General features: G+C 36.9%; 1 protein-coding gene across 3 annotated transcripts in view; it reads right to left on the reverse strand.

Moving 5' to 3' along the window:
- Positions 1 to 12,069, reverse strand: part of TPPP (tubulin polymerization promoting protein) — a 74,206-nt gene that overhangs the window by 22,957 nt on the left and 39,180 nt on the right. For all 3 annotated transcript variants that reach the window (XR_001863407.1, XM_017738615.1, XM_008637112.2), the window contains exon 3: positions 8,727 to 8,917. Coding sequence is in view for 2 of the 3 variants with exons in the window: in XM_017738615.1 (XP_017594104.1) it covers positions 8,727 to 8,917 (191 nt within the window). In the remaining variant the exon portion in view is untranslated. The remainder of the gene's footprint in view (positions 1 to 8,726; positions 8,918 to 12,069) is intronic.

Below are 12,069 nucleotides of genomic sequence, written 5' to 3' on the forward strand. Positions count from 1 at the left end.
TAGTCATTATTCAAACTGTGAAAATAAATGGTAAAGAAGAAATAGATTCTGCTCAGAACCAGACAGCTGGATGTTCAGAGAGTATTTTGATGTAATTTATAAATTCATCAGCAATTAAATTAACATATAAACTGTAAAATAACTGTTGCTTACAAAGTTTATCAGCAAATATGATTTACTTCAATAAATCCCAGAACTGACATAGTAATACATTTATTGATCACTTTACCAACTAAAAATACAATTTTATACAGTCAGTCACAACAGCAGTAACGTACTTTATGAGAAGCTATGCTTTAAAGAAATGGTGTTTAAAATATGGATTTCACTATAACTTTTCAAGCCAAGCTTTTACAGTGCTAATCAAAACTGCTGCACTTGAACTTTTCCCCTAAAACATCAACAATAATGTTGCAGACAAAGTAGCTTTTCCATTGTTAATGTGGGTTTAGAATTTAACAAGACAACTTCAAAAGGCTTAAAACATCCATAACATTGTCATTACTTTAACATTCACACAGATAAAGTGATACATTTAATACTTTCTAGCATTAATAAACAGTGTAAAAATATATTGCATATATATATATATATATATAAATTTGTTTCCTTTTCCTGAAAAAACCTAGTACAAACTAGTAGTATATGATTCCCCCCTTCAAGTTTCTTTTACTTGTTTTAAAGATTGAAGAGTAGTAGTTTTAAATTAACAGAAACAAAAGACATGGAAATAGAGGATCACTGTTGTGCTCCCCCACAACCTCTTGTCATGGTTACTAAGCCTATTAACCCCTTGGTAATGGTGGTTCTATTTTTGCTAACACCAGGTAGAATTTTGGAACTGGCTGCAGTGGGGATAAGATTTTGCCCAGCGTGCTTTGCACTGAACGGTGCCTGGCCCCCTTCATCAAGTGGTTAAAAATCTTTGCTTAGGACATGTTTATCTACTATAGTTAAGATTAAGAAATGCTACGCTCAAGTTGTTCATTTGCAATAATGAAGATTCAGTGTTAAATTGATGAGAAAAAGTAAACTTGTAAGGTTAAATGATCATGTAAAATTTTTACCATGTTGAAAATTTCACAGTGAACACAGTAGGCTAATGCAGCTGCATGTTAATATTTGCAAAGCCTGCAATTAGAAATATTGCAGGTAATTATTAGCACACAGCACCTTCCTGGTTGATGAGAGACAAGTGAAAATAAGAACAAGAACTAGTAAGCTTCACTGGAAGTTTTTATCATGGTGTACAGTGCTCCAAGGAAGACTATGTCAAGACCTATCTCCATATCCCAGCTGCTTAACGATTAAATTTTAACTAGTGCTCTAGGTAATCATAGACAAAACAGTTTTGCCTCCACCCTTTATGATCAGGTCCTGACAGCATGCACATCCAGATTTGTGCAAAGAATCAAAACATCTAATTGAATTAGAAATGGATGTTGGAACAGCATGGACTGATAAACAACCTAGCAAAGGAATAAAGCATAATGTGGATAAATAAATTGTTCATGACTGAAAAAAATCAATCTCATTCAAAAATTATACTTCTGTATAAATATATATTTGCCCTCTAATATTTAAATCTGTGAAACATAACACCTTGCTAAGAATAAACTTCAATATACTTATCCAACATTGACCATTTCTCTGCTTTACAGAATGTAAAGACATATTACTTTGTATTATAAGCATTATACAAAAAAATTTCCCTGCTGCAAGAATTTGCCAAAGCCGATATATTCTGAAGCCAGTACAAAGATTAAAAACAAACACACTTTTTTGCACCCTACAACTTGTTTTTGTCTATGATCTTACCTTTTCATACACTACAGTGCTAACAAAAGTAGTTTGCCAACACGATTTTACACAGGACATCAGTTTGTAGGTTAACTGACTTTACACAAAGCCTTTGTAAAGATCTATTACATATTTAGCATGAATATTACAGACATACACAGCATTTCAGTTGCATTAACAGAACCCTATTTAACAGAGCCCAGGCTGTATTATTTCACATTATTTAATTACTTTGTTTAAAAATAGCATTTGAGCAAATGTAAGCATACAGAAACTCATCTGATGTAAACTGGAACTTAAAATAATTTACCACTGTAGGGATTCAGACTGCCATCTTTTTTTATTTTGTTGCTGATCTATAATGTAGCTCCTGATCAAAATGCAAAGATGGATGAACTGAGTGTACTTTTAGGGCCACATTTTTAATTTACTTGACTGTAACTTTATTCATGTTTCTGATCTTTTCTGAAAAATATGCAAAGTAGTAGAAAAATTTTGCATGAAGATAACTGGAGGTAAGGGCAAATTATCATGAGCATTAAGACCTTTACAAATGATGACATCAAAACTCACTTTGTACAGTGCCATAAGCTTTACAGTAACTCACAAAAAAGAGATGCTGTATAACTGTATTTGAAAATTAATTCATTGGCTATTTAGCTGCAATGGAATATGATAGTAGCTTAGCATTTTTTCCAAATCAGGTTAGTCAGTTCGGCATTTCAATGTCAATTTCTAAATGCAAGGTTTAAAGAGAAAAAAAAAAAAGCCTCTTCTGTAGTTTTGCCTTCATGTATATCTGTGCATGAATACAAAAGATAACTTCTTTTTTAAAAAATTGTTTCAGACTACCAGAACTGCAAATATCTGGAAGAATGCTCAGCAAAGAGGCTGGATTTTTCCCCTTTTTATTTATGATCAGGCTTACTCTTGCCAAAGTCTACCTTGAGTGGATGATCAATTAGTTTGAATGAAATAAGCCAATTCAAATATTTTCTGACAACAAAGCCAAGAGCTGTATCTTAAACTTGTGTTGAAATCCACCTTCTCCATAGGGTTTTTGAAGCAATATACCAAGGTTAATATACTGAAAAACATGAAAAAATACTGAATATATTAATAGATTTTTCTCCCTGCAAAAATAAATTACATGGACAACTAAGACGTGGAGGTTCTATCTGCAATATTCTTTTACTTCCAGAAGCATTACTCTTAGCTGGGACATCCTTCAAAGCATTGGTTTTGAGTTTAATGAGCAAGCACAAATGCAACTACAGGTTTCTTAGTAGTTCTAGGATTCTGAAGACTTAAAAAGAACAACCCTGACCATCACTTCCAGCTCATATTAAGTAAGCCAAATGGGCACTTTGGGGTTGCACAAAATGAGCAACTGACTGTTTAAATGATATTTTATGGGCGAACACTCCAAATACAGGAGGTACACATATTAATTTGAGGTACTCCAGACTTTAAGAATTTCACACAAGTTCAAGAGCTGTCATTATGCTTCTGGTATTTAATTTTATAAAGGTCCAAGCAAGACTTGACTCCATAAGCAACGTATGACACTCCTGTTTCCTGCTCCCAACTCATTATACCACAGCTTTATACTTACTAATGGATGATGAACAACTGTTTACACTGTTTACACAGTCAGTGTCAGCTTGCTTCACAAAGCTGGGGCAAAGGAAAATATAGGGCCCATGGAGAGTATAGTTTTAAATGGTTTCTTGAGAGCACTCAGAGGAAAGCTTGCTTTCACCCTAACTCTCTCTCTCCTACTTCCTTACCATGGAGAAACTTCCCTTGTCACACCAAGTCTATGTTAGAATTGCTGAAGTGATTTCTCTCAGAACAGGGTAGACAGGTAAAACTGTAAAGGCCTCCTTAGATCGTTACCTTTGTGCTATGAAGGGAGAATGACAGTGTCCCCAACTGGCCAAGCTGAACAGCACTGGCTGCAGAACTAGAGCTTGGCCTTCATAAGATTTAAGGTTTTCATCAATATTTATACAGTTTAATCACTTAAGCTGGATCCAAAGAGTATGTGTACACACACACAAACCTACACAAGTCTTGTGCATTACATTACTTAATACCAACTAAGTGACAAGCCAAGAACATAATATTCACACTACAAACAACGTACACAAAGGTGTCGTTATTTTGGCACACACGCAAGGCTGACAGTCAGTTAAGAGGACACATACCAGTGCAACATGTTACATTTGCTCTATCATGAAGGTAAAAGGTTTGCTCTTGGCCAGTGCAAACAAGAGAATTCTTATTCACAGATGACAGGCATGTGCCCCCAGAATACATGCATCACTGAAGGCAAGGTTATGTTTTGACTGTAATACATGCAGGCACAAAGAATTGAAATTCATTTTATAACTATGAAAAGCCTTACAGAAAAAACCTATCAATTACAACTTTAAAGTTTTGGTTTTGGAGGAATATACATGAGGATTTTCTCTACAGATGGTTACAGATGGCTGGGATACCTATCACTTGCAAGCCAACCCATAGTAGTCATTTGCCTTTTTGTTCTGCCTAATTCCAGCTACCATAAATAATATTAATCGAGATAACAGAAGTGAAGATATGGATGTCTGAAATGGTAATGTGTGAAGAAAGCTTTTTGTAATGCTCAAAAATTGTCAGACAAAATTTTAATTTAGGTAAGGTCAGTAACACACATACTTCAAAGTATCTTTGAAAGACAATCTCTGTGCTGATGAAACACACAAGCTGTGACATGTGAGTAGTTTGGAAATCTCCCTTTCCCTCCCCTAAATGAAAAGGAGGTAAGAAGTATTATAGGTTTAAAAAAAAGGGGGCTAAATTCTGGCTACAGCCTAATATTCAACATTTCCCTTGGGATTCCAAATATTCGATTACAATTAATGACAACTGTTCATATAGGACTCATGAAACTATGTGTGTGTTGAATGTCTGCTTCTCAGTAATACTGTTGTGATAGCTTTGATAACCACGAAGAGCAGGACAACCATTTTTGGTTTTAATATTTCCATAATGATGGTTGCAAAACTTTCAACTAAAGCTCATGGAGTGACTAAAGGGAATTAGTAAGCAAGCACTTGTAAGAAAATCCCTTTTGACTGCTGCGTATTTTACTTAAAAACTAAGTTATTTTTAGAAAATTATTTGTAAGGACTATTTATTTGCCTCAGTAAGGATTTTTATTTCTTGTTCTTGTAAAGGTTTTGATGGTCAGGTTAAGCTTCTGTAGACATACTGGTAAGGATTCTGTACTGCCACAGCATTTAAATAAAATTTGAGTTTGTTCTTTAAGGCGGTTATTTCTAAAAGCCATCTGAACTTTCTGAGCACATTTCTTTTGGTAGCATCTTCTGTAATAATGAAAGCAAAGATAATTAGGAACAACAGGGTTTTATAGAAGATGTCACATAACACAGTGCTATGTAGTGTAAGATGCTGAAAATCAGGCTGGAAATTTAGATAGAATGAATTGAGATGCCCCTGCAAAAAGAGAGGACAGTAAACCTTATTAGGTTCCCATGTCCTTACTTCAGGCATGAATTTAGTTACAGTCTGCAGAATGGTGCATCGAAAGAGAATATGCTCTACAACACTCTAAGGGCTGAAAATGGGGCACCTCCTGCACCTCCTCAGCTATCCCTTCCTGTCATCTTTGAGGTATAAGCTGTACTTACTGTCCTGAGAGTTGAGGGAATAGCAGAATAAGAAAATGTACTTTGCCTCATTCCCAAGCAGGCCTGGAACTTAAGAGCTAATAATCAAGCAAGTATTTAGACTTTTAATTTCCTACCAATATTAGTGGAATAGTAAGAGTTAAGTAGGTAGTGAACCCCTAATACACAGCTGCATAAGATGCTTTTATTCATAGCCATTATCTTTCACACCAAGCATAGTAAAAGAGAAAAACCTTTACTAAGTACTATCTTCCCAACCACAACTTTCCTTTGTAACTGTCATATCAGAATGACTTCTTTTCATGCACCACTGAGGTTTAAAACTATCAGACTGTAGAAACAAAGAAGAAACAAAGGAGTGTGTTCCTCAAAATACTGCCATCTGAACCATCTTCTCAGGTTCCGATCCCAAGCTTAACCATGCCATTGAAAGAATTTCAAAGTTTGCATCAAGTCCATATAAAGTGCTTTTGGTTCATGGCAGGGATTTTATACTGCACAAGCAGTGCAAAGTAAACTCTGGCAGAACCTCAGCTCATTCCATCGGCCTCTTATAACAGAATAGAGTAGCTCAATTTCTAGCCAGTGCCAGCTTGGATCTGTCCACACTCTCAATTCCCTTGCATGCCTCCTGTCTTGTGAGTGTGCCGATCTCTCTCACTTTGAACAACTTCAAACCTAATTATACCTTAAAATCTTCCTAACCAATCACTCCTCCTGTATGGAAACATTCTGGCATTACTGACACTCTGTATTTGGGTACCTGAGAAAGCCTGTCCGTTGTGCACCTAAGACCTGATGTGCCAGACAAGGCAGACAGCTAGCAATAAACAGCCAGGTCAAAAGTGTGCCAGCAGGACTCTGCAGTAGACTGGACTTCACCTTTTCGTGAGGCTTGTCCATTACCAGTGAGTTATTAGTCAAGTCTTAAAGTCAAAAGGAAAAACAGGGACACTGATTTTGCCTGTAACTTACTGAATGATTCATCAAGGTTGGAGGCTCAGCTTTTTTATTCATAAAAAACCAGGACTATCCTGGAGCCATCTTCAGGTGCACAGGCACCAGTAATGAAGAAGGTTCTTTAGATTTAGACAGTTTACTCCCATGCCAGAATAATTTAGCCGCTGTTGGTGTCAAGTATCCTATTTTCTGCTTTGGAGTGTGACAGGTCCCCATTGGCTGCACAGGAGTGGATAACCCTTCATTCTTCAAGAACACTGGGTAACTCTTGGAAAGGGTTCACAAAGCTGAACACTTTGCATCCTGAGCATCTTTACACACATCTAAAATCTACCCAGGTAACCAAAGCCATCCGTGCGAAAAGCCATTTAAATCTTTACGACAGCGTGTGCTGAGTTTTGTCAAACTTCCCTCCCCCTTAAAAACAAACACCAAAATAAACTATAAACAAACAAAAGGATGTCCAAGTCCACAAGGAAGCCCTTGACTTTCGTTTGGCATTGTTTTGGTTTTAGGCTGATGTATGGGCTCAAAGGGTCACTGAGGGCAAAGTTACAAGACAGGATACCACACAATGTCAGTAGAACAAAACATGAACAGTTTAAGGGCTGAAAAACAGTGCTCCCTTTTCCATACATTGGCCAAATTGAGACTATTCACCTGCATGGCACATAACAGCACACACTGCTCACCTACATTTTATGTACTCTGAGTGGAATGCTGATAGGGGTGGGGGGAGAGCAATACATCTATTAAGCTTTATTCAGAGTTGAATGTGAAAATCAGTGCACAAGCTCTTTTTGAAAGAAAGCAAGGAAGAACTGCAAAGAGCTGGTTTTGAATACTGAACATCCTATCTTTCATAACTTTAGAGAATCACAATAATACATCAGGGTACTTGTTCAGCTCTTGCAGAAAATTAGAATGGCCTTTTCTCTCCTTTTCAACCCATACTTTAAAAAAAGTTATTTTTATTCCAATTAATTTCTTTTGGCATTCTGGACCCCAGCTAGGTCACACTCAGCTGTCTGTACCTTAAACCTGTGGGACTGGTTCTCCTGGTAACAGTGGAAAGACATTCCCAGAAATACTATTACTCCCAAGTCTGGCAGCAAGAGTGAACAGAGAATCAAAGCCCTTGGCTTCAAATGAATCTAACATAAAATGTAGCCCAGTTATAATGGTTTAAGGGTTTTTTGTGGGTAAATGCACCTAATTACATAGATATTAATCGTAAATGTCCTTACTCCAAGGGGCCATAAGCTTTCCTTACGTATGTTAGAGCTTAAAGGGACTACGTGCCAACACATGTGCAAAGTAACGTTCATTTAATAGCAATCTGATTGGCAGTGTTCAGTCATAAACAATATTTTAAAGCATTATTAGCTTAATGCTCCCTTCACTTCCAATGCGAGGCAGTGCAAACTTGAAAACAGACTGTGAAAATCCTTTACTAAACTTTCTTAGTAATGTCTTGTTCTTTACCTCTCAGGTTAGTACAATAGCTCCATCCAAATCCAGCCAGTCAGAACCGTGCTACAGTACACACAATAACAAGCACAAAGTATAAACAGGAGGGAAGTTAAGGGCTGGTATTTTCCAACTCTTTCTGTTGACATAAAATACTTTAGGAGCCTATACTGTCCTAGAAATAGCTTTTTTTTCAGTTTTTCCATGAGTGGTATATGACAATCACAGGCTAGCACCTAGTATATTACTACCATTTACTTCCCAATAGTATATTGTTGAATGGTTTAAGAAAAGTGCCAGATCCCATATAAGACATTTAAAGAAAAACCCCAAAACAGTAGTCAAATAAAACTGCATTAAGTAATGGGATATTCTTCAGAAAGACTGCTACAAAAGATCCTCTTTTCAAGAGGTTCTCTTTGACATAATCAGGGCAACTGAACATTAGGAATGTTTGAGATATTTTGCTTGAATTGACAAAGTGTGGTATAACTGCTCTTGACTTTGGCTTTGCTGTTTTTTCGTTTGGGTTTTTTCTTCTAAAGCTCAACAAAATGATATATTTTTTTTATACCTACATATTTATTTATTTTTGCCAATATATGCATGAGGAATGTAATGAAGTGGCATTGTGCTGCATGTAGCTCAGCAGATGTTGAAATCAGTTCCAGTTCCTGAAGACAACTTCTTGACAACATAGTCTCAACATTCACAAAAACCGAAACATGTGGGATTCATAACGTCATCCTTACAAATATATACTCTATCCCCCTCTGTGTTGTAAACCCTCAGCCTTACTTGTTTCCTTGTACTTTATGATCGTATGTGCCTGCATGCTTATAACCAGATACATATCCTGAGTTATCCACCAGATCTTCTCGGCCAGCTCTGCCTTTTCCTTTCCCACTGGCATCAAACCTCTCTTTGTGAGAACCTGTGAATTTTGAAGTGTCTGTAAGGCGTGAAACAGTTGGAGATGCAACGGTTTTCTATTGGAAGAAAGAAAAGAAACAAAACAAAAAGACACATCAGAAATCAGTTACTCTTAATACAGATACTTTTACATGCTACCAAGATTTAAATCTTTGCTAATGACAAAGACTATGCAAATACCTACTCATTTCCAGGATAAAAAAGATGTGTGCTTCTTGCCATTACATACAGTGACAATAATAATATAGCAGAAAAGGAAATAGCGCAAATTACATCAAAACCTTTTGGAAGAGACCTTCAGTATGAGATACTTCTGATTAATAATCAAGTTCTAAGTACCAAAGATACAAAGAAGTCATATCCTGATTCCACATTTTGAACCATGTTCAAAATCCATTATGTCACCATCAAAGCATAAAAGCCTGGCTCCACCAATAGAGAAAAAGTATTCCAATACAACTAGAATTCATTTCTTTGAAAGACAATTTTATTCTAAACTCTAGGATTCATGAGTGAAGTAACCAACTGCAAGGACTGAAAGTGACTTCTAATGTCAGCAAATTAGCAGTCTATGAAATGGCATTGAGCAAAGACTTTCCTTCCACTGAGTTATATCAAGCTCCTCAAAAATCAGTTTTGTTGTCATCAAGACAAAGAAAATTTGACTACACAAACAGAAAAAAAATGTATTTCACAACAACATAGAAGCATGCTAACTTGTGTGCTTGGACTAGGAGCAGCCTCTTTGATCCTTAAATCTGTATTTTAAAATCAGGGGAAGAAAAAACACACAAGACTTTTGAGCTAAAATGAATAAAGACTGCTAAAATCTGGGCATCTTTTTTATGTGCACCACCTGTCACTGTCTGAAAGAAAATGACCCCTGGAGCATTCTTTCCTCAAAACAGCATTGCTAAACGCTCTTTAGGGACTTCTGCCTTGTAGACTTAAGAACACAATTTGCAGAAGTGGTTATTTTTCTATACTGAACAAATAGATATCAAGACAATGCTTAGGAAGAAGTATTGGTCTAATATATACAGTTTACTTGTTCAAAATGACCTGGTAGCACCTTATAACCAGGAAAATTCCAAATGCAAGACAAGGGCAGTATTCAATATGGAATTAATTAAACTTAAAACACACTTACTTTCCTTGCACTTAAAAACCACTACCTTACAGAAAAACAGTTTTATCTAGATGTGCATACACTCTCTACTGTCACATCCACAGAGAACTCTCAGAAACTCTAGCTGACTGCCTTTTCCTTTACCAAATTCATTCTCAGGACGCGCTTCTATTCTGAGAATTTGTAATGGTAAACTTAATCACTATTTGAAAAAGAAAGACTAAAGGTTCTGCTCCTCTGTTTCGAAGGTGTGGCATGAAATATATGAAATTTTCCTCAATACATAAACTACAATAAAAATACATGAGAATTTTTGTACAGTAACATATTTAGTAACATACATACTAAAACTTGTGTGAGTGGATGGAAATGCACGCATGTTAACATGAAAGAAGAAACAGTAAAATGAGGATTAATAGAATGGCTCATGTCAATAATGAAGGATATTCCCAGAAAACTATTCCCAGCAGTAAACTTGAGAAATCTGGTGTTTATATCAAGACACCTGCATTCTGGTAAGACCACAACACAGATGACTTATCAGAAAATCAAGTTGGATCTTTACAACAAGATGATAGCAGCATGCCACACAAGCCCTTCCTTTTCCTACTAGTCTGCAGGGAAAACAGCAACATGTTTCAAACCAACAAGAAAACTGAGGATGGGCAACAGCTTGGTAGGTTAAAAAATATGACCTTTTTATCCCAAAAAAACAAACAAAACCTAAAACCCCAGCACAACGAACATACAAAACCAGAGCAAGAACAGTGATCCCACATCCTGTGGTCTTTCAGCCTGAGATGGATCAGGCGGCTTCCTGCATCACATGAGTCACGATATGTGAAATGAACACTAAGGCAGTAGCTGCAAGGCGAATATTTTTTCTCCAAATTGCTTTCTACTGAGTAAGAACTGCAGCCGTTTCCTAAGTTGCATGTAAAGTCACTGGTGTGCCCCTTCCAACACGTGACAGACTATTACAACTGAAGTCCTGTTGATTTGCTGTTGGCAAAATTTCTATGAAATGGGAGGCTCACTTTGTATCCAACAAAATTCAAGCAATGTTAATTCCTTGTACATTATGCTCTCACTCCCTGAAATGATATATTTATATAAAAGATCAGAGATGAGATGCCACCTCATTTCTCCTTTTTTTCTTCTTTTCCATCATTCTTACGATGAATGCGTATACATTAAAAAGAAAATACTCCTTTCTTTTTAAGGTTGTGTAAACATTTTTAAGGCTGTGCTAAGACGCTTTCATTCAAAAAAGCCTTTGTAAATACAGAGTAAAATATACAACAACTTCATATCCACCTTGGGCTCCTCAACCAGAAGCAGCTAGTGGTACTATATATCACAGAATCATAGAAAAGTCCTCTGACTGAGCACTACTGAAAAAAGCCTTGCTCCACCATCTTTGCACCCTCCCTTCAGGTATTTATTTACATGGATGGGATTCACCCTTGAGCCTTCTCTTCCCCAGGTTAAACAGTCCCAGCTCCCTCAGCCTTTCCTCATAGGAGAGACAGTCCAGTCCCTCCATCATCTTTATGGTCCATTGCTGGACTTCTTCCAGCAGCTCCATATCATTCTTCTCCTGGGAAGCCTAGAGCTGAATGCAGCACTCCAGATGAGACTTCACCAGGGCTGAGCAGAGGGGAAGGAACACCCTGTTTGCAGCCAAGATACCAGCAGCATTCCATACAGCAAGAACACCACTCAGGTTCATGTTCAACTTGGTGTCCACATTAACTCCCAGGTCCATTTCAACCAATCTCCTTTCTATCTGCATAGCCCCCTGCATGTACTGGTGTGTGGGGCTCTGTAGGCACCTCATTCAAGAGATGGGACCATCACGATTATCACAATTTATTACTTGAAAAATCAACAAGGCATCAGTCTCAGAGTCCATAGATTTAGTAACAAGTCGCCATAACTGAAGACAGTCACGAGTTTCAAAGTTACATGGCAATTCATAACTTTCTGGTCCAATAAGCAATTAACACAAAGCTTCATTTTGACTTTGTAACCTATCACCTTTGGTATTTTTTACTGCATTGCGTCTGTTTCTCAACC

This window comes from Corvus brachyrhynchos, unplaced genomic scaffold (genome assembly GCF_000691975.1).
Source record: "Corvus brachyrhynchos isolate BGI_N302 unplaced genomic scaffold, ASM69197v1 scaffold146, whole genome shotgun sequence".
NCBI lineage: Eukaryota > Metazoa > Chordata > Aves > Passeriformes > Corvidae > Corvus > Corvus brachyrhynchos.